Source organism: Aureobasidium pullulans (genome assembly GCF_000721785.1).
Source record: "Aureobasidium pullulans EXF-150 unplaced genomic scaffold scaffold_6, whole genome shotgun sequence".
Lineage (NCBI taxonomy): Eukaryota > Fungi > Ascomycota > Dothideomycetes > Dothideales > Saccotheciaceae > Aureobasidium > Aureobasidium pullulans.
The window spans coordinates 926,888-949,548 of record NW_021941026.1 but is presented as its reverse complement, the minus strand read 5'-3'; the positions used below and the strand labels follow the sequence as shown (position 1 = coordinate 949,548).

At 49.8% G+C, this 22,661-nt stretch overlaps 12 protein-coding genes across 12 annotated transcripts; 3 read left to right on the top strand and 9 right to left on the bottom strand.

Annotated features, from left to right (window-relative positions):
* Positions 1 to 1,854: 1,854 nt before the first annotated feature.
* On the bottom strand, positions 1,855 to 2,560 carry M438DRAFT_364222 (uncharacterized protein; the record flags this gene model as incomplete). Its single annotated transcript, XM_029907703.1, has 2 exons — positions 2,248 to 2,560; positions 1,855 to 2,191 (listed from the first exon to the last, which is right to left on the bottom strand). The coding sequence occupies exons 1-2, from the start codon at positions 2,256 to 2,258 to the stop codon at positions 1,855 to 1,857; spliced, it is 348 nt and encodes a 115-aa protein (XP_029762250.1). The 5' UTR covers positions 2,259 to 2,560.
* A 92-nt stretch (positions 2,561 to 2,652) lies between these two features.
* M438DRAFT_404602 (uncharacterized protein) lies at positions 2,653 to 3,428 on the top strand (the record flags this gene model as incomplete). The annotated part of the gene is made up of 2 exons (XM_029909730.1): positions 2,653 to 2,850; positions 2,928 to 3,428. The coding sequence occupies 2 exons, from the start codon at positions 2,653 to 2,655 to the stop codon at positions 3,426 to 3,428; spliced, it is 699 nt and encodes a 232-aa protein (XP_029762249.1).
* Positions 3,429 to 3,803: 375 nt separating this feature from the next.
* M438DRAFT_294306 (methionine aminopeptidase 2-like protein) lies at positions 3,804 to 5,563 on the top strand (the record flags this gene model as incomplete). Its single annotated transcript, XM_029901839.1, has 5 exons — positions 3,804 to 3,852; positions 3,899 to 4,045; positions 4,098 to 4,711; positions 4,767 to 5,279; positions 5,335 to 5,563. 5 exons carry the CDS (start codon positions 3,804 to 3,806, stop codon positions 5,389 to 5,391), a joined length of 1,380 nt encoding a protein of 459 aa, XP_029762248.1. The 3' UTR covers positions 5,392 to 5,563.
* Positions 5,564 to 6,517: 954 nt separating this feature from the next.
* M438DRAFT_189665 (uncharacterized protein) lies at positions 6,518 to 6,875 on the bottom strand. The gene has a single exon (XM_029899240.1). It carries the CDS (start codon positions 6,735 to 6,737, stop codon positions 6,552 to 6,554), a length of 186 nt encoding a protein of 61 aa, XP_029762247.1. The 5' UTR covers positions 6,738 to 6,875; the 3' UTR covers positions 6,518 to 6,551.
* On the bottom strand, positions 6,793 to 8,617 carry M438DRAFT_294302 (uncharacterized protein). Its single transcript, XM_029901838.1, has 3 exons — positions 8,231 to 8,617; positions 7,875 to 8,169; positions 6,793 to 7,820 (listed from the first exon to the last, which is right to left on the bottom strand). Exons 1-3 carry the CDS (start codon positions 8,354 to 8,356, stop codon positions 7,015 to 7,017), a joined length of 1,227 nt encoding a protein of 408 aa, XP_029762246.1. The 5' UTR covers positions 8,357 to 8,617; the 3' UTR covers positions 6,793 to 7,014.
* A 298-nt stretch (positions 8,618 to 8,915) lies between these two features.
* M438DRAFT_344462 (uncharacterized protein) lies at positions 8,916 to 10,173 on the bottom strand. The gene has a single exon (XM_029905236.1). The coding sequence runs from the start codon at positions 9,811 to 9,813 to the stop codon at positions 9,304 to 9,306; it is 510 nt and encodes a 169-aa protein (XP_029762245.1). The 5' UTR covers positions 9,814 to 10,173; the 3' UTR covers positions 8,916 to 9,303.
* A 1,943-nt stretch (positions 10,174 to 12,116) lies between these two features.
* Positions 12,117 to 13,368, bottom strand: M438DRAFT_270623 (actin-like protein; the record flags this gene model as incomplete). Its single annotated transcript, XM_029900405.1, has 3 exons — positions 12,117 to 12,179; positions 12,236 to 12,550; positions 12,604 to 13,368. 3 exons carry the CDS (start codon positions 13,366 to 13,368, stop codon positions 12,117 to 12,119), a joined length of 1,143 nt encoding a protein of 380 aa, XP_029762244.1.
* Positions 13,369 to 13,629: 261 nt separating this feature from the next.
* On the top strand, positions 13,630 to 14,360 carry M438DRAFT_189582 (SCA7-domain-containing protein). The gene is made up of 2 exons (XM_029899239.1): positions 13,630 to 13,968; positions 14,020 to 14,360. The coding sequence occupies exon 1, from the start codon at positions 13,650 to 13,652 to the stop codon at positions 13,953 to 13,955; it is 306 nt and encodes a 101-aa protein (XP_029762243.1). The 5' UTR covers positions 13,630 to 13,649; the 3' UTR covers positions 13,956 to 13,968; positions 14,020 to 14,360.
* A 106-nt stretch (positions 14,361 to 14,466) lies between these two features.
* Positions 14,467 to 15,096, bottom strand: M438DRAFT_333981 (uncharacterized protein; the record flags this gene model as incomplete). The annotated part of the gene is made up of 3 exons (XM_029903668.1): positions 14,467 to 14,679; positions 14,732 to 14,998; positions 15,055 to 15,096. 3 exons carry the CDS (start codon positions 15,094 to 15,096, stop codon positions 14,467 to 14,469), a joined length of 522 nt encoding a protein of 173 aa, XP_029762242.1.
* An 848-nt stretch (positions 15,097 to 15,944) lies between these two features.
* Positions 15,945 to 18,234, bottom strand: M438DRAFT_316292 (alpha-amylase). Its single transcript, XM_029902687.1, has 6 exons — positions 17,764 to 18,234; positions 17,591 to 17,711; positions 17,372 to 17,530; positions 17,063 to 17,321; positions 16,851 to 17,013; positions 15,945 to 16,801 (listed from the first exon to the last, which is right to left on the bottom strand). The coding sequence occupies exons 1-6, from the start codon at positions 17,868 to 17,870 to the stop codon at positions 16,129 to 16,131; spliced, it is 1,482 nt and encodes a 493-aa protein (XP_029762241.1). The 5' UTR covers positions 17,871 to 18,234; the 3' UTR covers positions 15,945 to 16,128.
* A 1,441-nt stretch (positions 18,235 to 19,675) lies between these two features.
* M438DRAFT_270235 (uncharacterized protein) lies at positions 19,676 to 20,172 on the bottom strand (the record flags this gene model as incomplete). The annotated part of the gene is made up of 2 exons (XM_029900368.1): positions 19,676 to 19,929; positions 20,058 to 20,172. 2 exons carry the CDS (start codon positions 20,170 to 20,172, stop codon positions 19,676 to 19,678), a joined length of 369 nt encoding a protein of 122 aa, XP_029762240.1.
* Positions 20,173 to 21,095: 923 nt separating this feature from the next.
* M438DRAFT_373556 (putative oxidoreductase) lies at positions 21,096 to 22,535 on the bottom strand (the record flags this gene model as incomplete). Its single annotated transcript, XM_029908430.1, has 6 exons — positions 21,096 to 21,162; positions 21,223 to 21,293; positions 21,343 to 21,636; positions 21,692 to 22,084; positions 22,132 to 22,430; positions 22,490 to 22,535. The coding sequence occupies 6 exons, from the start codon at positions 22,533 to 22,535 to the stop codon at positions 21,096 to 21,098; spliced, it is 1,170 nt and encodes a 389-aa protein (XP_029762239.1).
* Positions 22,536 to 22,661: the final 126 nt, after the last annotated feature.

Genomic DNA, 22,661 nt, shown 5'->3' with positions numbered 1-22,661 from the left:
CAGATATCGTCGTTTCTTCATCCGTTGCTAGGTTCTAAAGGTTGCAGAAAGTCAGAACGCAGGTGAGCGCAGTTGTCGGACTCGGTGATTGGTGCGCCCATTAGAATGCACGATGGTATCGAGTAGGACCGCTTGGTCCATAGAGAGCGACTGTGCCTTGCTCACTTATCGTGCATCGACAGAGCTGTGTGACAAGATCAAACATATGAGGTTGTACTTTATTCTCAAAACGTTCATATTCTGAATTCCACAGTCGGCTGAAACCTCGTAAATGCCGGGCCGTCGCTGACCGCGATCCCAGTCAATTGACCTGTTTTCCGGTCTCGAAAAGTCTAAGAGCGCGGTCGCGAAGGTGAGTGTGGCTGAGTCGCCCTGCGACGGCGGCCTGAACGGTGCATCGGCTCAAAACTCCCAAAGTTGGATTTCAAGATTCTGGGTTTCGCGAACCGCAAAACCATTGCTTCTCGAGACTACTCGTACGCTACGTAGCTACTTATATAATGGTATATAATACTACCTCTATAATCAACATAGGACTACGCTAGTTTCTTCTAGATAGACAATAATATAGTAATATCGTAGAGTAGATAGTATCTAAGATCTTCGAGGGATTGCGCTCGGAGAGAAAAAAGAAGAAAGAAGAAAAGAAAGAAAAAAAAAAAAAGAAAAAAAAATAAAAAAAAAAAAATCAGATCCCGCAGCTTTCGCGTCGCGCGATAGGATTACGTCCAACTTCCGATTTCTTTATTTTTTTCCTATTTGTTTGCACATACGCCTACTATCTACGAATCTCATTTTTTTCTAGACTTATAACGTACTTAGAAAGCGACATACGATCAGTGATTAAGACTGTATTTATTTAGAAGACATAGTATGGTGTCTAGTAAGCAATCAAAACTGCAAACGGAAGTGGTGATTCAAATCTTAGAGCCCGAAAGCCCAAGTTGCGAAATGGAAGTTCAGACTTTTGAGCCGATGCACCGTTTAGGCCGCCGTCCCTGCTCGTCCGGCCTGTTTTTCTAACCCGCACGCGCCTGTCTCCACACACACCTTTTGTCGATAAACAATCGTGCCTGCGCCACCGACACCCAGCCCCGACTGCATAGCAGCCCCATCATATCGCGTGACTGTCACGTTACGCCCAGTCCTGCGCCACGCAATCCAGGATCCAATGAAAGCCTCTGCGGCCCTCGCAGCACCGACAATTGTGAGCACTTTTCCTGTTTCACCGATACTTCATCTTTCCGACCAGAGCAACTTCTCAATGTTTTCTTCGTTTCGACGTCACGGCACGCGCAATGCCCTGTAAGAAGTTTTTACGCTTTTTCCTGACGTAGGAGGTTCTGAACGTAGGAGGGTTATACCGACATATTGGAACACTTAGGCCATCGGACCAAAGGTGAGCCGACCACACATACCTGTAAGCGTGGATCCTGGTAGATTATGTTCAACACGACATTTCTTATCATCCACGGGACTACGGAGTACACCAGATAAGTTCTAGGGAGCCCGTCACGACAATTTTGGCTTAGTCAAGCAAATTGCCTGCATGGCCACTCGCTTGCTTCTTCCTCTTCGTTTTTCATGATTCCTCGAGTTCTCAATTCCTCCTATCGCAATGCATCTCAGCGTTGCTCATTACTGATGAAAGGTAATCATGAGATGCTCAACAGACCCTAATGAGGTACACGTATGATTTGTACCCTCGAACAATTACGATTACGGCTCAGCAGTCCTACACTCTATTAGCCTCGCACTTCGCAACAAAAGTACCTCAGTACAGATCAAGACTCACCCTTACAATAAACCAATAGTCACGTCTCCCTTGACACGCGCATAGATCTCGACCTAGGCCTACATCAGCCCTATCGTCACATCACCCTTGACTCTTGCGTAGATCTCTACCTCGACTTCCAGATCCAGCTCGATCTTGATCTTCAGCGAACTGTCCTTCTCGCCGACTTTAGCAGGGCGGTCCGCAATGCGCGACTGGTGCACGGGAACCATGCGGCGCCCGCCAGCCCGCTTGGGCGCCAGCTCCGGTTTGTCCTCCAGGTCGTCCTCGTCGTCGGAGACAGGCGCTTGCTGCTTCTGGAGTTGCTGGTTGTTCTTGTTTTGACCGAGCTTGGAGGGCTTGGGGCGCGGGTTAGGGGAGTCGGGGGTGTTGTTGGTGGCTTCTTGGGTGGGGGCTCTATGGTGAGATTAGTATTTGATGTGCGACCTTTGCGCATGGCAAGGACAATATACCCTGAAGACATGCTTATGGCGCTATCTGATCTCTTGTTAGGGAACGGAGAAGTCGTCGCGGCTGTTGCGTGTCTGTTTGCGGAGTGAGAAGTGAGAAGCGTGTGGTTGATATATTTCAAGTCGGATGAGACTCTTCTTTTATGGTTCACATTACCAAGAACCGGATTGCATCGGGAACCGCGTATTTCTAACCGGGAGCCAACTTATTTCGGGCATTAATCAGGTTTCTTTCATTTCAAATTGTGGTGCATAAAGCATCTCTACGGAGTAGCCACATCTAGCCCAAGCGTGAGATGTCATGTCCACATCGGGCATCCCTGCCGAAAACAGGTTTATATAGAACGAGATCCTAGATCATCTTCTTGTGTCTATCCCTTGAATTTGGTAAGAGTCCCATCCGGAATCATGGTACTGGGTATTTTGACTGCCATCGCCGCGTGTCCTGCCATCATTGGAACTACAGAGGCAGTGCGTCAGGGCCAAAGACAGAACGCTCGGGAAAAACACCGAGGATTGAAGACAAATCTCGCCGTGGCATGTTCGCGCGCTACAAAAGCTGGCCGTGAGATTGATGGATGCGAGATGGTGCTCAGCGAAAATAAGGTACGGAAATCCTCCCTGATCTCATGGCTCGATTGAGCCATACTCTGCTTCTATGGATGTTGACGAAGCAAAACCAGTTATATCTCAACGTACCATCTGAGGAGTTCCCAGACGGCCATGTGGAGGACCACCCTTTCGCAGGCTACTTCCTGCCTTATCCTGATCATAATTGGGGACGACAGGGCGAGGGCATGGTATCCACGATATCAAATGACCCGCCTCAACTGAATTGGATATACGTGGATCGCGATACCTGCGAGGTCAAATATGGCAACCGGGTTGAATCTGAGGATCACATCATCGGACCCTGGGACGTGACCAAGATGGACCGAAGAGTTATATTGATGGGTTGGGAAGGGTTCACGGCGGTTGAATACGGACCGGGAGAATGGGCATTGTACTTTGATCTAGACGACAACGGATTGCAGGGAGTGGTTCCCGACGATATGACGAGAGTGGAGATCGAGTTGGTTCGCAGGGAGAGGAGGCAGGAAAGGACGTCGAATGAGCCAGCAGAGGGAGCCGGAGTCGATACCGACACTAAAGCTGATTCCCCAGAAAACGATGACGATGCTTGACTTGGCTACATGTCTAATAACAATTGCAAACACTATTACTAGGCCACTTTTAAGATCCATACCTATGATACAGTACACCACCAATGATTCTACTCTAGGCACCCCTACTGTCGTCTTCTAGTAAATCCCTGGTGTATGTTTTAATTTTTTAACCCAGGATCAAATGATTTTTGCTTCGTATGTATGTGCATTTAACAGTGAGGTACGCTCTGGTGTTGCTCCTTCGTGATGGCTTCGAAGGATGCACCAAGACCTTAGTCATCAAGCGCTAATACGAAATGCATCTTCAAATGACCGTGCTCTGGTGCAACCTCCGACCTCCTTCAACGACCGCGACAACTCGAGGATATTTATGACTACGAGTGAAAGCCAACAATGGGTTCCAAGACACCAGAAGAACACCAGCAGGGTCCTGACGGTATGCGTGAAATTGTCTTGTGCTATGAACTTGTCTGATATATTGTGAAAAGGATCCTCGGCTGGCGCAATCGCCGACATCAATCCTCCCAAGACAGCAGCAGCTACAGGACTTGTTTCTGGTGTGCTCGAAGGGCAAGACGAAGACGGCGAGGATGCGGAAGATGACAACACCCAATGTGACATGAAGACCGAAAACAGTAAGCCAAACGATATCCGATTTGTGACATGCTTAATTCTAAATTCACATAGGCAAGAACAAGAAAAAGAGGAAGAATAACAAGAAGACAAAGAAGGACGCTAGTGGGCAGCAGACAACCCCACCCAGGGTCGCACTTGCCAATGTCTTTCCTGACAACAAGTATCCTGAGGGCGAAGTCATCGAGTACGCAGTCAACGATGACAATCTCAAGCGTACCACGTCCGCAGAACTGCGCCATCAAGATGCCATCAGGAACATGGATGGAGACTTCCTGCGTGACTATCGCAAAGCCGCTGAGATACATCGTCAAGTCCGTCAATACGTGCAGACCATCGCCAAACCAGGTGTGACGATGAGCAAGCTCGCCGATGAGATTGAAGAAGGCGTCCGAGCATTGACTGGTCACCAAGGTCTCGAGGCCGGAGACGCTCTCAAAGCTGGCATGGGCTTCCCGACTGGACTTTGTCTCAACAACGTTGGTGCTCATTGGACTCCCAACCCCGGAGCCAAGGATGTCGTACTTGAGTATGACGATGTCCTGAAAGTGGACTTCGGAGTTCATGTCAATGGCAGAATTGTCGACAGTGCTTTCACTGTGGCTTCTAACCCTGTCTATGACAACCTTCTTGCTGCCGTAAAGGCAGCCACCAACACTGGACTCAAGGTATGTTGATTGTAGTCTTCTTAAAGTGGCCGGTTTACTCAAAGAAATCATGTAGGAAGCCGGCATCGACGCTCGTATCGACCACATCAGCGAGATTGTCCAGGAAGTTATGGAGAGCTACGAGGTCGAGATCAATGGTAAAACGATTCCTGTCAAAGCAGTCGAAAACATCACCGGCCACAACATTCTGCGCTACAAAATCCATGGCGATAAGCAAGTTCCCTTCGTCAAAACTGAAACCGATCAACGCATGGAAGAAGGCGACATCTTCGCCATCGAAACCTTCGGCACAACCGGAAATGGCTATCTCACTGACGACATCGGTGTCTATGGCTACGGTCGTAATGAGCATGTTCGTCCCAGCGGTCTGCAGTATGCATCTGCCAAATCACTTCTCAAGACCATCGACGAGAATTTCGGATCTCTGGTCTTCTCTCGTCGTTATCTCGAGAGACTGGGTGTGAAGAACTACCATCTTGGTATGAAATCGCTCATTGCTAGTGGCGTTGTGGAGGATTATGCACCTCTGGTCGATATTCCTGGTTCTTATATCGCCCAGTTTGAGCATGTAAGTATATATCGGATATTGTATGAGTCTCCGTGGTATACTGACATGCGTATAGACGGTCTTGCTCAGGCCCAACTGCAAGGAAGTCATCTCTCGTGGAGACGACTACTAGGGAGCACTCGTCTGATCGATTTCTGAATTACTGATTATGTTTCCTTTGTCCCTCCGTGCAAACTTTCAACAACTACGGAACATCAGTTAACCACGCATCTCAACATGCCTCGCTTACTGCATATATATAACACCGACCAATTACACTCGTTTACACTGCGATCTGCTATCTCAACGACTTTCATCGGTGTCCTTCGAGTTCCTGTATACCAAGGCCTTGAAATTGGCGCGGTGAGTGTTCTAGCTCTACATGTTCTATGTATTTCTGAGGTGTTGGCGGGTAACTGTTTTTGGAGTCGAATTTCTGAAACGACTGATGTGCTTGACGCTTCCTGAATCGGCATAGGAAGATTATGGCTGCACTGACAAGAAGAATGCCGACAGCAGCACCTGCTCCCGCACCGATGGCGATGCCAATATTGACATAAGGACCTTGTGAGCGGAGTGGTACTGCCGCTGTAGTAGTGTTGCCAGTGGTGACTTCTGAGGTAGTGTTGCCTAAAGTGGTGGCTCCAGCTGTCCTATTCAGGATTGCAACGCCGATGTCAATGCTAAAAGGGCGGAAACTGTTGCCAGTCGAATTTGCAAGGCATAATTGTGAAGAGCTGTCGTAGCCAACGCCGCAGCAGAATTTGCTGTCGTTCTCGCTCTCTGAGACCAGAGAGATCGAGATACCGCCATCTGAGATAGCTGTGTTGTGTCAGAAGTGCCTAGTGGTTCAGCCCCCACACCACTTACTAGTTTGGCAGTACTGAGGACATGCGTCGCTGTCCCAAGATTTGTCTGTACAGCCTCCGCGTGATATCCTATTGCCATATTTGTTGCCTTGGTTGAAGCAATAACTGATCCGTCAGCACTGTGAGTTATGGTTCGAGAAAACCACGTACCCATTATCAAGACACAAACTGTTAGCACCACAGCAGTGACTATTCTCCGCCAAACCATTGCAAGACGTCAATTCCTCGGCAATCGACTTGTCAGGCCAATAACATGTCTGAGCAGCTCCCAACCAAAACAACTGAGCAGAGAGGATAAGAAGGATCTGAAACACAAACATTGCACCCTTGTGACTATGCAGAGAAGCGGATGCTAGACATGATGGACACGTGGAGACGGGTATCTGGATCTTATAACTCCACATTCAACAAGGCTGTTATGCAGTCAGCCGGGACACATCTCGATCAACTTCATCATGCTGTGTAAAGGATCGATCTGGGCATAAGTCGATACTCCTGAACGTTTTTTCTTTTTTAGAAAATGCCAACTGCAGATGGAAAACGAGGCGAGTCCTGAGGTTGTGAGATTATGGGGCCAGTATAACTGCATGACGGAGGATTTGTGGCACATTTCAGCCTTGTTCTGTATGCCGCGGCAGACGCATACTTATCTATCCTCAGTTCCTGTGCAATAAAATTTTGTCAAAACCCAAAATGGTAGGAGCGAAAAGAAGTGAAGTGTGTTGACTTAGGAGCAACCTGCGTTGTCGTGGTAAAACTTTTGCCAATTAATTTGTTCGAGGGAGGCATACTTTTGGAAGCAACGGTCCAAGATCTGGAAGCGGCTGTGATAAGTGGCTTTGCACGTAACGGTCGTGCCTTCTTCACACCATCTGCTTTCGTTCTCCTCAATCCCACACTTGCCTGACACTAACATTCAGCCTCTTCGCTCCCATGAAGCCCTTCCATCGCTGATAAGCCTTGCGCTCCTTTTCGCTAACCCTCCTCGCCGCGTCACCTTTGACCGCAGGCCACTCTGCCAACCACTGCGGACACGATCCAGGAATTGTTCTCGGCATCGCATGCCACGCCCACCTGGTTTCATTATCCAGGTGTACGCAATCGCCACTTCTGACTCTGATGGCCACAGTTCTCTTTTTCGGATCTTCTCCCTCTTCTAGCTCGCCCTCGCCTCTTGCAATTACGAAGATACCATCGCAGCCGAAGGAGAAAGAAGCAAGAGCGCGCTCGCACAATTCGCTGACGTCCCGATGCACGGGCATGTAATCTTTCTGTCCGTAGAGTAGACAGACTCCTGATTCGGGACGGATGTGTGGGAAGAGTCCGCTTACTAGTGTGCTGAGGTCTGAAGGGAAGGTCGTAGGTCCGTTACGTGGGTAGCTGCGTGTTGGCCAGTGGTATTGCTCTCCTAGCGTTAACCAGCGTAGTTTCCTTGATAGCATTTGCGCCATGTTGAGAGATTTTTGTGTTTCCGGGTTCTTTGGTGTTGAGTGGGTGGATTGGGGGTCGTATGTGAATAGAGACGGTGTTGGTGCTTCTTGTCCTCCCGAACCTTCGGATGCTGGATACTCAATGTCGAAGTCTGCTTGCAGGTTGATCTTGTGCTTAGGATTTGCCATGTATTGATGCATGATTTGTGATATCCAGAGTACTTGTGTTTCCGGTGGCAAGATCCCCGGTGCGATTTGCAATCCTGGTCGGGATGTTCAACATGATTTCCATCAAAGTCTTCTCTGATGTTGCTTACCTGGGAAGTCTGCATGCTCATAAACTGTCACGTCCTCGATTTCAGTCTCCAGCGGCGACTCGTCTCCTTCCGTACCTAAAGCAGCATTGCGAAATGTAATACAAGCATTTTCAATAGCAGATTTCGAGATCGTGCTGACCGGCTTCAACACTTTGGCCTGTTCTTCGCTTAATCCCTTATTCCAATCCACAACACTCTCATCGTTCTCCAGATCCGAGATTTTGACTTTGTTGTAATGCCAATATTGCTCCTGGATGAATTTTGGCGGAATTGCATGGGTATCATGATGATGATCCTTGAAATCCTCTTTGTCAGTTTCTTGATATATTTCCGAGGTATGCAATTGCCACTCTTACGGCATTCATCACCCTTGGTTGCGGTTGTTCACCCTTACCTTGTCGTCTGCTGAAAAGTCCATGGTGACTACTAAATCGAGAAATGGTCGTTCGTTGGATGTTGGCTATACGTCTACCCCTGAGCATACTAGGATATTCGCGTTGTACTTGTTGATAATGCACACTCGCGTGAGCAGAAAATTGTCAAACGTCGAAGCTGAATGCGCGCGTCTTGACTCGGGAAGATGGGAAGATTTACAGCTTGAGTCAGCATGTGCCAAGTCCTTCTGGAAGCATGATGGAACAAAATATTCCGCACAGAAATTGGAAATCAGAGCGGTGCGGGTGTCCGACGGCAACCGGCAGCAACCATCGTCGCTTCCCCTTCGATCGCGAACACCGAAGACCGAACCACGGATCAGCAAAGTCCTGCACGCCCCTGACCAAATTTTAGAAAAATCTCTGAGCGGAAAGGGGGGAGACACGCAAAATTGTGGACCGTGTGCGAAAAAATGTTTTTGGTTGCCTGGCGGGAGTTGGTTGCCCAAGACACCTCGACGTCATCATCTCATTTTCAAGATCGATGATGCCAGCTTTTTGCAAATATAGACAAGGATGCACACAATGAGGAGCGGGAGAATGTAATAGCACAGTCATGGTTAGAAACATGGTGCAGAAGTCACACGGCAAGATGGAACAGACATCGTTTTGAGTGAGGAAGGTTGTTGATACATTATGAATTGTAGCTAAGAAAATATCTTTGAACAAGAATTGAAGAGTGAAGAAGGTAGAAAGCCCTCACGAGGGATGCTTCTGCAACAGCAGAGATGGCACAAAGTGCTCATCTCGAAAATGGGTTGCAGAAAGGGGTATCGGTGATATGATTCAAAGAAACTCCCAGAAGAATCCCGCTTGGTTGTGGTAAAGCAAAATGCCAATGGTTGGATGCCCTCTGCACGAGGTTCCGGATGATAGAACTCCTCGCTGGTTGTTGGATGATGATGGAAAATGATGATGAAAGACAAAAACTTTTTTGGTGGTCGTAAAGATGTCGTGAGAGGCGTCGAGGAAGAGAAGAAGGATCAGACAGTAGTCTACTCCTGGGCAGACTCTCTGCTCCATGTTCTGCTCAGGCTTCTGAAAGCACCACCAAGCTTGCGGCGGGCTTTGTCAGATACCGATGAGCCGTTCGAGGATACGGATGCAGCACTGTTTTGACGGCTGGCAGAAGGCTTCATCTCATCCACAAAGTTGCCCTGTCCACCCCTGCCGACGAGATACACAGGTGCTTTGGCACGAGCATCCATAAGCTTCTGGTCGCGGGCGAGTTCCTCGTCAAATGAGAACATGGCTCTCTGGCTCTCTTGACGGGTGTATGCGTTTCCACTACCACCACGTCCTCCCAAGTACTTCTTGTGTTCAGGAGCAGGAGAGATCGCAGCACGGGAAGCAGGTCCAGTGGCTTCGTGGCCGACAGTGAGGTCTTCAGCCTTGTAGCGAGCGTAGTTGCCTGCTCCGCCTCTGCCATAGCCTAGGTATGAAGCGTTTTTGCCTCTAGGAGCCGAGGGGTGAGGCTCGGTGATGAGGTAGTTCAATGAAACCATTCTTGTGGATGTTTGTGTGTGTGAAGCTGATATTTTGGTATAAAGCTTAGGATTTCAAACAAATCCTAGCTTCGGGTCGATGTAGTTGTTGATAGTTGAAGAGATGCAGAAAGTAATCTCAGGTTGTAGTAGAGAGCAAGAGTGTGATGGATGATTGATGTTTGAAAAATGTTGTATGAACAAACACTCACAAGAGGGGCAAGGCGGGGGTCTATATATGAAAAACCAACCTCAAGGCAGTGTTGACACATACTCGATCCATCATCCGGACCAGGAATTGCACCACATACGACGCGCAAATTTTTTGCAAATGCAAAGACCTTGTTTCTCCTCACTATTCCTCAAGCTGGAAAGCGCCTTCCCCAAGCTGCAATTCGAAACGGCAAAAGTGATCACACGCCTTGGCTGCGGTGCAAGCTGATGAACCCGTTACCCGAATGGCGTCGTACACGTGCGGGCCGGAAAAGTTTTTTTCATAGCTCCCTGCGAACGCTGCTGGCTGTTGCTCACATCAGATTTCTCATCAGCTTGGTGCATTCTAGGCTTTTCGGAGGCGGCCGATTCCATCTTTGTAATTTCCTTCGCAAGTCTCTGTAAAGACTCTGTTCCAGAGACTTCAGACGCTCTCTCTCTCTCTGGCAAACTTGCCTCCCGCGAAAGACATCCTGCCTTGCGACGAGCATCACTGACCAGCCCACTCCGGCGCGTGAGTCTGACTAAATTTGCCAAGTCCGGTACCTGAGGATCCTATTACCCCCATGTTTCTCTCGAATCGACGCTATTACCCCATGAAAAGTCATGAACTAGTTGTGTTTCGGTAAAGTGTCCGCGGTGTTAGCAAATCATGCTCTTGCGTTCCAAACCCGTGGGTCGTGCTGGTCGTCACAGAAAGGTTCCAAGGGGAGATGAACATCGTGATGCAATATTGCGCTCTCCCGAGGCGGAGTGGCATGCCGTGATGTGTCCATCACAATGCAACATGTTGTGTTGGCAGGCAGGCCCTGACCAGTGAAATGCCTCAAGAGCAACACTGGTGACTTCTCACTAGACGCTCTCGCCATCTCGAATATGGTCTTGCATTCGGACAGCCATGGCATCATCGAGGCTGGAAGAAGAAGTCACCAAAATCCACGGCCACCTCCGCATGATCCTAAAAATGTCTCCATTCGTTGTCAACGAGGAACCTTCTTTTCCAAATGTCCCTTGACCTTCTGTTTGCGGCTCGTACACACCGAATGTTTCCTCCTAACAAAGGCACGCTCGTGACCTGTAGTCGTCGACGGCTACACACCGCTCCGTCCGTTTGCTATTACCGCCTTTCAATCATTTGCCCCCTCTGAATCGTAGTTCACTTTTGCTTGCTCTGCTCACGTGGGATTGCAAAGGAGATGAAATTAAATTCCAAACGAAGTGTTTCGTACATTCTCATCGATCATCGCTTCGAAGATTATTCACGCAGGTCAGGCCACATGATTTTACCTTTGTGATGTCGAGCTTCCAATTTCGTAATTGGAAGGTCAGTTCACGTTCATCAAGGTAGACGAGTGTAAGCCAATAGAAGCTCTTCCTCCTGAAATGCAAACCAGCTGTCTGGTTTCCTATTCGTGCTTCACTGCTTCTCCTCAAACTTGGCTCGTTCGAGACGTGGAAACTATTTGGTAATGTATTGGCAGAGAAGGTGGTTTGTTTGTTCGGTAGCCCCGGACTACGGCTACGGTATGTGTACCTTTGTTTCCTTGGTCTCTTCCTCCCCCACAAAGTGGCGGCGCGCGCCCTACGGATGTAACGTTTCCCCTCACTTTCCTCCATACTCGCGATATTGCCCAGCCTTGTCTTGGACCTCGTCTAGCCGCGCGGCGGCAAAAAGCTCAGGTCTCCATGGACCGCCTCTGCGCGGAGGATCGATCTGGAGGGGGGCATCATGCCGTGAAAGGGGAGAGCTTTGAGCGCAGAGTAGCGTCTCCTTGGCCTTGCCCTTTCTCCGCATCCAGAGCTCCCGGCGTAGCTTTCCAGAAGGAAGAAACGGTCTCCAGGCGAGGTGCCGCTATGCGGGGGAGGAGATGGGCAGGAAAGCATGGCCGAACGGGGAAGGTTCAAGCGTTTCGGTCAGGTGGTCGAACAGATTACTCGATGGTGACTCGTATACTTGACTGGGTCCAGGCCAGACGTTTGCGGAAATAGGAGGGAGCGATGAGGTGTCACAACCAGTGTGCCGAAGGGAAATGTTGCGGAGATGTGTTGTCGTGATTGTCAAGGCAGTGCCATGTCTTTGTCGTCAAGTATTGCAAGAATCGCGTCATGAATCACGCAAACTTTGTGTGAATGATCTCGGGGTTCTCGTGCCAGTCGTCGATGTTCACCCACATCTACGATATCACGTCAGTAAAGATGCAAGTCGTGTAAGGAACAGGGCTACACTGACCCTTCGGAAGGTGCTGAGACCGGCGAGAATGCTGCCACCAATCCACGTGCTGTACTTGCGCTCAGGTGGAGCGAAGATCTTGATGCGCATGTCCTTGACAGCTAAACGCTGGACCTCGTGCAACAAACGGTCACCAAAGCCCTTGGTCAGAGTCGATCCTCCTGACAGAACAATGTTTGCGTAAAGGGACTTTCTCAAGTCCATATCCGTCCGGCTGATGGCGTCGACAACAATCTGGTGGATGCCAGGATATTCGAGGCCAATGATCTCAGGGTCAAAGAGGATCTCAGGCGCTCTGAACCTCTCAGGGCCAATCTACGGGATGGGGTAAGCATAACGAAGCTTGTATAAGGAGCACGTGGTAGTACCTTGAGCTTCTGGCCGTCAGGAAGGGTGTACTCAACCGTCTTGCCGTCCTGTCTGGCACTGCCTGTGGTCCAGTCCTTCTCTTCTTTCTTGGGATCGAGAGCCAGGTAGCTTGTCTTCTCCTTGATCATGCGCACGACTTCCTTCTCGGCGCTCGTATGGAAGATGTAACCAGACTTGCGCAACAGCGTTTGGAGATGCTCGGTGACATCTCGACCAGCAACATCGATGCGGCGGATACTGTTGTTGATTGCGAAACCCTCGTATACAGGTACGGCATGCGAGACACCATCACCTGAATCCAGAACAATACCAGTGGTTCTGCCTGAGGCGTATAGGGACAAGACAGCTTGGATGGAGGTGAACAGAGCGGGTACGTTGAAAGTTTCGAACAGGATCTGGGCGGCTGTGTCGCGGTTGGAACGAGGGTTGAGCGGCGGTTCGGTCAAGAGAACAGGGTGCTCTTCGCTCAGCGTCTTGAGCTCTTCGGTGTAGACGTGTTGCCAGATCTTCTCCATGTCGTCCCAGTCGGTGACAATTCCATGCTCCAAAGGGTAGCGAATCTTGAGCAGTCCGCGCAGCTCTTGTGCCTTCTGACCGATAAAGACATCTCCCTCAAGAGCGCCAGCCAGAACGCGCAGGTGTTTCGGTCGGCCGACATATGAAGGGAAATAACATTTGGGCGCGTCTTCACCGGCGAAACCAGCTCTGATGGTGCCGCTGCCGTTGTCCAGCACTATCGGCGCGTTGTGGAGTGTGTCTGCCATGATTCCTTGTCTTGTATTTCCTTCTCTTTCTTGCCAGGTTATTGTCGCGAGCCCATGTTTAGGAGAGATTGTTGTCGGAGCTGTAGAGTGCTAGCATGGTCGGTGAAACACTACCCCCGACTGTCTACGCCAAGCTTACCCGATCTGGCAACAGCTGTCCGGTGCGCCTACCTCTGGTCCTACACCTCTCACGCGCTCCTTCCTGTACTCGTTCAGCTTACTTTTCAACTACTTCTCTCTCCTTCATTCATTCTCGTCAAACAAATCAAAGTTATATAGCCATGCAGTTCAACGCTCAGCCTGCTGTCCAGGATGCACGTTTCGCTCCAGACGATACTAATGGCACTGCTCCGACCGTCCCTGACAACGATCAGTCTGCCACATCTGCCACGAGACAACATGTCGATATCGACAGGCAGTGTGGTGTTCCCAGGTTCAACGGCGTTCCATGCGCTTCTCCTCTGAACTGTCGCTCACACAGCATGCACGACAAGCGTAGCGTACCTGGCAGAAGCGCTCCGCTAGACCAGCTTCTTGCTCAACATCAGCAAGAGCTGCCGCAGATTCCTCCAAACACTCAACAATGAACGCCCGAGTGGAGTATGTCAGTCAGATGGCTGTTTGTTTTTCATCATGCTAATTGACCCTTAGCTTATGACCAACAACTTATGAACTGAAGTTATGACCAGGGATTGGAATGGACGGCACTGGCACTGGCACTGGCACTGGCACTGGCACTGGCACTGGAATGATTGAAGTAATGATTGATTATTAGGTGAATTTGATCTATGGTATCCAAGACTCGCAATACACATTAGCGCGCTCCAGTCCATTAACCAGCGCAATACCATGACCCTATAACGCCTAGCCATCGCCTCTTGCCTCGTACAAGTCGTGATAATATAGTACAGGAATACGAAAAAATAATGTCGATGGACCGCTGGTCGACATCGTCATCAAAGGATTTGTTGTACAACAGACTCCATGCTGAGAACGGACGCCCACTCTCATTGCATACCAAGATGCTTCAAGCGTGGTCTGCGTTGTTCAATGGAGTCGGTGGTTCGTTTCGAGAAAAGAACTTTCTGCAGAGGTCGCTTAGACCTGGCTCATGGCAGGTCCCTTTCTGATGCCACCGGCACCACCGCGCATGTTAACACCGGAGTTACGGCCCTGGAGACCAGCGAAGACGGCAGAGACACAGAAAGCGGCGAAGCCGAACCAGAGGAATGCGGTAGAAGCCTGGGCCTCAGTGCAACGCTTGTTGGTGTCGCGAGAGCCGTTGGTGATCGAGTTGCTGTGGGTGTACGACTGTGAAGAGTGTCAGAGGCTGAACATAGTAAATGAGATGATTGGAACTTACGCTGTTGCCACAGCTGTGAACACCAAGGTATGCGGACATGGCGACAGCACCGCAGAAGTAGAAGATGGCGTTCAGGACATCAAGACCAACAACGAGGAGAGGGTGGATCATGAATGACTCCTTGATGCTGGCGGGGATGAGGTACAACAGCGAAAGCATGCTGAAGACCGAGACAAACATGCTGTAGTTGACAATCGAAGGGTTGCCAGAGTAGGAGGTTGCGATCATGTTACCGATGAGAGACATGATGAGGAGGGCCCAGACGAACTTCACGGCATGTTAGATCTTGCGAGAGTGGAAATGGGACAATGCTGTTGGCTTACCTGGAGACCACGCATGGCCAGGTTGATGATCTTTGCAACCATTTTGAATAAGGCTGAGTTGGAGTATTCGTCTAGGTGTGGAGTAGATGGATTGACGGAGAGGTCGGTGGCTGTGATAGGCTGCCTGAGGTCGCTGGGTGATGGGTTGTAGATGGGATGATCAGGAATGTGGCTGGATGGCAGGAGGACGAGGTTAATATCCTCTCTGGCCTGCCTCCAGAGCCGCCCACCATGCGCGAAGTTGCGGAAGGACCACACGTCATGCGCATGATGTCAACGCGATGGAAGCTTGGTATCGTCCCATATTGAAATCATCGCGCGCGAATAGTCCTCTTTCTCGACCACTCAAATCGCGCCTCCAACGGCATGTCGCACACGCTTAACCACCATTACCACGAAGATCCTACGGTTTTTGGCTGCTATGACGCTGCTACCCTTCCAGAAGCAGCTTGGAGCGGGCGCCAGTTGGGGGATCACCCGGATCGTCCGGGATCATATTCACGAGGCCACTCTCTGCCTCGAGTTTCGCGGATGCACGATTTTGTATTCCATGCTAGCAAGATCCACGACATGCTCATCGTCCACCACATCTGCTTTTCTGCGAATTCTTTCGAGTGCGCACGATCGAAACATCTCACTTGAAGGGTGCTTCGAGTCCTCGAACTCAAGACAAGCTTCTCGAAACGGTTTTACGGCATGACCTCAGTAGCCGCGGAAGGACCCTGAACCCTGCAAAGGTGACGCCGTCAAAAAGTGTCTGCCGCAGACCCGACAGGTGACGCCCTCCAAGAAAATTGGTACAAAACAAAATTTTCCAAGCATGTGAAGACGGTCCAAGGTCTTGCATCGATGTCAAATAGCCCGTTTGTGACGATTTTGCGATGCAACTTCCGAAAGAAAACCTGATTAGAATTATATGTATGATCTCTATATGTGTCTAGTAGTACTTGAGTAGGGGGCATGATGCATAAGGAAAAGAATTAGTAGCAATGTCGTAAGGCTGACTGAGACCCTTGAATCGTATGCAAGTTCAAACTTGTCATCCTGATGGTCGGCGACTTCGACGTGGGTATATCAGTATCCGCAGATACCACTGCAATCCAAGACTTCGACGGGATAGTAGATCTTAGGAAGTCCTTGTGACATGGGCACTGTAAGAGTGCCACTCTGACCAGCAGTCAAGGCTTCGCAAGATAGAACATCCACAACCTCCGTACCGTTGACGTATCCTGTGTTGGTAACGCTAAGGGTATAGTTCGAGCTGCTCGCACCCTTGTTGGTCAAGACTGTGACGGTCTGATAACCATCATATCCCTTGCGCATGGCGACGTTGGCGCTGTCACTGTAGACGACCCAGTTCTGGTAGGTAAGCCAGTCTCCATCGACATAGAGCGCATGGTTACGGATTTGGTTTGCGCTTGCTGTGAAGGTGTAAAGAGGTGCATCGGTGTTGTAGCCACTCAACCAGACAGCCTCGCGGTTGTATGGGTCCTGAGCGCCACTGAAGTGTTGTTCCTGGCCTTCGTAGATGATGGGAATGCCATCGCCCATGATGGTAGAGGCGATGATGTTCTTGGCTAGTGACATGTCGCTTGTCAACGAGGCAAAGCGAGGTTGGTCGTGGTTTTCTGAAAAGGATCCAAGAACGGTGGTGTCCTTGCATTGACCTTTCATGCCATTCAGTTGCTTGACGAAGCCGGACATGCTTCCAGAGGTAGACGAGAAGGCCGCCGTAGCCGCGTAGTACCTATTTTCTTGTAAGCAGGGGAAGGTAAGCCATTATCCATGCAACTTACATCGCGTAGTTCAAAACACTGTCCATGTAGTTCTGGTAAGGGCAAAGGCCGTATGGGTCGCCATTGGTGATTTCTCCAGTGATGAAAACGCCAGCGGCATCTCCGAATCCGGACCAGAAGTCAGTGTCGACGTGCTTGACAGTATCGATGCGGAGGCCGTCGACTGATGCATTGTAAGCGACAATTCTATCCATAGGTGTTGAACAACTTACTTGAGTAGTTTGAAACCAGTTGCTCAATCCAGATCTGATACTCTTGTGCAACTGAGGTGTCTTCTGTTCGCAGATCGACAAGCTCCACGTTTGAGTCGCCTAACCAACAGTCACGGATACTGGTATCGTTGCTGTAGTCGACATTGCAGTAGCTGTGGTAGTACTTGACGTTGTCGAAAGGCTTGAACACGCTGTAGTCGACGGAGCTGGCATTACCGTTCCATCCATTGTGGTTCACGACGATGTCAACCATGAGGTACTGGAGAATGGTTAGCAACTTCCTGTCGCCGGCGTCAACAATCAACGAACCATGCCCCTGTTGTGTAGAGCTGAAGCCAGAGCTCTGAGATCGTCTGCAGTACCGAATGCACTGTTCAGCTTGTACAGATCTTGTTGCCAGTATCCATGCCATGGCTCGCCGTAAGGGGTCCAAGTCTGAATCTGGAATGTGATAGGAGAGATCCAGATCTGTTCCATGTATTAGCGTTGACCGTTCGGCCGTTCGGCGCCACAGCTTGGGGAACTTACGGCAGTGAATCCCATGTTCTGGATGTAGTCCAGCTGCTTGATGATGCCTTGATAGGTGCCTCCGCAGTACTTACCCACGGGATTGCATTTGGCCGTAGTGCTTCCATCGGTACGCGCGAAGCTGGAAGATATCAGTCAGTGAACTTGTTGAGCACAATGAGTGGTAAACTGACCGATCGGTCAAGACTTGGTAAATTGACTTTGAGCGCCAATCAGAAGCAGATGCGGCCAAAGCTGAGCTGCTGAGACTGAACAGCGTCAAGAAGGTAGCGAGCTTCATGGTTGTGTCTGCGATGAAGAAGCGAAATTACACTCCTTGGGGTGTACAAAGTAAAGAGCTGATATGAAGTCGATGTTGGTGAATGGTTTGTTTGATGTGGCTGATGTAACGTCGCGGACGTGTTCCCTGTTGGCGCTGCCGTGAGAGGATGCTTATCCAAAGTGAATCAACTGTTGGAGTAAATGTATCTTTCGGGGTTGATGACTGCCGTCGAGGCTGATTCGAAAATGAGTGTACTCGAAGGAAGGTTGTATGTGGACAAAGGACAATTAAAGGCGCATACAACGCAGAATTGATGCCGAGAGATCACGACAAAAGAAACGAAGCAGTCACGGATTCATACAGGTTGGGCAACAGCGACTGGAAGAACAAAGAAGCTGCCGTCGCACGCGCGTCGAGAACTTGAGAACAAACCGCAAACATTGCAACCCGTTGGAGGAAACGGCGCCGTTGGCATGTTCTAATGACTGATGAAGGGATTTAAGTGGTCCCTTGACCTAACAAAGAAATGTCGACGCAGCAGAACGCCTATAAGGGGCACCTAGATCTCGGCGAACTTGGACATGCGCAACAATATTGAGACAACTCGACTTCGAGAGGTGATCCACAGGCACGCCTGACTCGCTCAGGTCGTGAGAGGCATAACGCAGCCGGACGTACTGAGCGAAGATAGATGAGATCCCGTTCTTCCATACCATACCTTGAAACTCGAACTGGCCGAGCTGTTCGAGGACGGAAACGAGTGGTCAAAGCAGCACGGGCAAGGAAAGAGGTTACTTGGTCAGTTGGTTGGTGCTCGGTGGACACTAGTGCGGCCCGCTCCGGTCTCCGAAGTGTCAGCCCTATTGTGCTGCGGACATGGTTCGCCGGAGTACCCCTCCTTGAGCATGCCGTCAGTATACAACCTTTTCGTCAGCGTAGTCATGTTTGAAAACCAAGACGATGGCGAGAAGCCTTGTTCATGAAAAGGTAAGAACTGGAAGGTTGGAAATCAAGTTCCGGCATGCCAACACAATAATCCACCCTACCTAATGTAATCCTTACCGAAATGTACAAATGATTAATATGATTTAGTACATCCCTAATCAAGACCGTAGGCTCCTCTGCATATCTAGGACTATGTTCGGTGCGCTCTAAGAAACCTTCCCAATCACAAATGAGAGATATCATAGAGCATTGCTTGTGTGGTGGTGAATCTTAGGTGAAGCCAGGGTCACCCTGTAGTCGAGTTTTACATTGAATTTATGCGGTCGTATGTATGCATACCCTCGGCATCACGAACCAGCAGCGGTCCAGAGAAGGGACATCAAACAAGTCACAGTATAGAGTATGATGAGATGGTATTCAGTCGTGGAACTGTCTTCATTCTGTAAGTGTGCTTTACTCTTTTCGAGCTTGAGTTTCGGCAATGGTCCTTCGTCGCTGGGCCCCTGTCATCGTACTGGGCTCGTTGTTGGTATTCTTCGGGGTTCGCCGCTTTCGTCGCATGCCCCCGTCAACACTTTCTCTCAGCGTATGAGGCTCAACTGAGGCTCTGCTTTGCTTCAACATCACACGGTACGGTCATGGGCAAGATTGCAAGATGAAGGTCTGAATTATAATCATTTCATGTCTCGTAGCTAATGTTACATGACTGCAAAGTCGACGGAGCCGCTCTTGCGTGCTCGACGTCGCAACATTGAAGTTTTTTTCTGATCTCGATCAGATGGTATCATGATATCCCTGCATTTCATGGCTCGTCCCTGTCAAAGGGCGCGGAGCTGTGGCTGAATGTTTTTCATGCTTCCGACCATACGGCGACAAGCTTAGTTGCGGATGTTGGAGCGGACCTCGTCGTTGCCACCAGCGTTCTCGCGGTGGATCTGGGCCTTGGTCTCGGGACCGCCAGCACCCTCGAAGTCACCAGCCTTGTAGAGCTTGCCGGTGGAGGGGTTGATGTCACCACCCTCGCTCAAGGGGATGTCTCTGTTGTTGCCAGCACCGGAGGCGGCGCTACCATAGGTGACATCGGCACCGGGGAACTTGTTGCGGACGCTCTCATCAACACCAGACTCGGCGGCTGTGAAGGTAATGTTAGCATGTTGTACGAGTCATTTGTTAAAGTGCCCGAGGGTAGTAGACTGCATGTCCTACTACAAACTTCGACTTTGAATTCTGGAGACTTACTGCTGTCGCTAGCGCCGTGACCGTGGTTGGAAGAAAGGTCAGCGTTGTGGCCGTGCTTAGCAGTGTGGGAGTTGAGGTCCTGCTCAGCCTGGGTGGCGAGCTTGATGGGGTCCTGGTTCTGGTACTCGGCAGACATTTTGATAGTTGTGTGGTTGGGTGGGTATTTGGATGTGTTTGAAGGATGAATTGATGGAGATTGAGTGTGATGAGGAAAGAAAAACTGGATTGGCGCGACTTGAAGAAGTATTTCTACTGCTGCAATCGATCGAGCATTGCATCATTGAGGGGTGGGTATTCATGACGTTTGTATGCCAAGACGTCTTTTGTCGATGGAAGAGACCCTCACGATCCTCACCATGAAGTCACTGACCATTTTCAGCCTGGAAAACACCACCTGAGTGGAGTTGACACAGTGGATCTTCTAATGAGTTTTCTCAACATCGTCACTCACTCAAATTTTCGAGTCTTCGAGAATCAATTCGTTGGACATGGAGACAATTTGCATCTTGCGGCCTGCTTCCTGCGAGGACTCGAAGGATTTGCAAACTTCTGTCCGATCAGTAACCTCAGCAGACTGAGTACAGCAGAGTTCTGTCAGGAGTAACACAAGGCAAAGGCTGACGAAAGATATCATTACGGCGTGATGGCAATAGCTACGAGAGGTATCCGTCAGCACTCGGTTCCAAGCACACCTGGTGACCAACACTCTCTATCCTTAGGCACACTTGAGGCCCCTTCCATATCGACTCAAGAAGACGCGCCGACAGACCTTTTCGGAATCGAGACTCACTCTAGGCTTGCTCGTACGCATGGTGTTTCCGACCGAAGGAGCTTGTCGTAGTCATGATTGGTGTTAGCCACTCTCTAGACGAATGAAGCCAATAGAGCTATGTTGTTTGTGCATCTCGATGGCTAGAAGTTCATCCGATGGCTTCAGGAGAAGACGAATCTCGGTCTCAAGCTCGTCGGGTCATTAAAGTACGTCCACGGTGTACTGCCTGCCACAGCCCTGAAACCACATAAGGATTAAGGGAGTTATTTCCGCTACTTTCCAGTGACTCAAAGAAGCGAGTTCGGACCGCCTCCTCTACGCTGCCAAACGCCATCGATACCCATGTCGTATTTGCTACAAAGTCATATCGTCAGCGTCGTCCCGATACCAATCAAACTCGAATTCAGAGCTTACCCATCATCGGCCCACATGACCTTAGGCTCTGAAGCACCACCAGGTGAATTGATAAATTTGATATTCTTGATCTTTGACCGGTCAGCTCATGGTCAATATCATGCGTAGGAAGTGACTTACAATGCCCAAGCTCAAATGGATTGCTGGACCTTCTGCGATCTCGTATCGTTCAAGGGTCTCGTCCTTCGTCATGTGCTCGATATTCTCTACGACCACCGGCGCCTGTCTCAGAGCTGGACGAGCTGCTTTGTGAGCTCCAGTATCGGCGACGTCTCCAACGGCAAAGATATTCGGATAGGCTGTGTCGCTGATCTGAAGGGTTCTTTGCACACGCACGAAACCAGCATCATCGATGGTTTCCGGTGAAAGGGTGCGAATAAGCTCTGATTGCGGTGTTTGACCAGTGGCAATGACCTGTAAGCGGATGAGATTAGCACCGCCTCACACATCATCGATACACGAAACATACAGCAAAGTCGGTTGAAATACTCGAGCCATCTTGCAACTCGACATTGAAGATCGATCCATCGGTTGGATACCCCTTTGCAGGCAACTTGACTCTCGAGCCAAGCTTGAGGTTGATACCAAGTTCTGAACAGCGGTCCTTGATAATGCGGTCCAGTTGCGGATGGAACTTATTCATGAGTTGATCCCTCGAGTGTACCAGAGTCACCGACTTTTCGGGGTAGATCTCCTTGATATCGGTTGCCATTTGGACTCCAACGGCTCCTCCACCAATGATGGTGATCTTCGAGCTTTTCTCGACCTTCTGTGCATGCTCTCGGAGGTAAGTGACTCCATCGGCTTTGTCTGATGACGGTAGTGTTGAGGGAGGTGTCAACTTTGTGCCAGTAGCAATGATCTAACAATGTCAGCCATAGTCATATTAGACGGAGATTGTGTACTCACGAGATACTGGTACGGAATACTATTCACACTCTTGTCATTCAACTTGACGCTACGATCAAGGTGAATCTCTGACTTGTCAATTTTGGTGACACCTGCGCGAACGACCACACCAGAACCAGGTGGGCAGCTCGCAAATGTTCCAGGTGTGAAGGGGATGAAAGCCTTGTGTGTGTCCACCTTGGTCGTGACTGCAAATCGGGGGAACGCAAACAGATGTTGAAAATGTGAGTTCTTCTCGATCAACAAGACTTGGAAACGACCGTGAAACTTCGTAGCCAGTTGCTGTGCTGTGTTGACGCCTGCATATCGCTGTTAACCTAGGAAATGTGCAGAGGCGGTTTCTGTAGATCTGGCGTACCGACATAGCTGCCACCGATCACTGCAATGTTAGGGAGAATCGACATGTTCTCTTGATATCAACTCAAATACTGTTTAGATCAGGGCCAAAAACAAGTGGAAAACAGCGCTCAGCACAAAGTAGATTGCTGGTCTATATATGTTGTCCATCTGATTACGCCGGCAGCCCACCT

What these genes read in the sequence shown, in the direction of transcription:
- M438DRAFT_189665 (XM_029899240.1), bottom strand. Translation starts at nt 6,737, where the DNA reads ATGTGCCACAAATCCTCCGTCATGCAGTTATACTGGCCCCATAATCTC.
- M438DRAFT_294302 (XM_029901838.1), bottom strand. Translation starts at nt 8,356, where the DNA reads ATGCTCAGGGGTAGACGTATAGCCAACATCCAACGAACGACCATTTCT. An exon ending in AACCAAGGGTGATGAATGCC is followed by an intron (nt 8,170 to 8,230) that starts GTAAGAGTGGCA and finishes GAGGATTTCAAG; the next exon opens with GATCATCATCATGATACCCA. An exon ending in TGAGCATGCAGACTTCCCAG is followed by an intron (nt 7,821 to 7,874) that starts GTAAGCAACATC and finishes CATCCCGACCAG; the next exon opens with GATTGCAAATCGCACCGGGG.
- M438DRAFT_344462 (XM_029905236.1), bottom strand. Translation starts at nt 9,813, where the DNA reads ATGGTTTCATTGAACTACCTCATCACCGAGCCTCACCCCTCGGCTCCT.
- M438DRAFT_189582 (XM_029899239.1), top strand. Translation starts at nt 13,650, where the DNA reads ATGCAGTTCAACGCTCAGCCTGCTGTCCAGGATGCACGTTTCGCTCCA.
- M438DRAFT_316292 (XM_029902687.1), bottom strand. Translation starts at nt 17,870, where the DNA reads ATGAAGCTCGCTACCTTCTTGACGCTGTTCAGTCTCAGCAGCTCAGCT. An exon ending in AGAACATGGGATTCACTGCC is followed by an intron (nt 17,531 to 17,590) that starts GTAAGTTCCCCA and finishes TACATGGAACAG; the next exon opens with ATCTGGATCTCTCCTATCAC. An exon ending in AGTGTTTTGAACTACGCGAT is followed by an intron (nt 16,802 to 16,850) that starts GTAAGTTGCATG and finishes ACAAGAAAATAG; the next exon opens with GTACTACGCGGCTACGGCGG.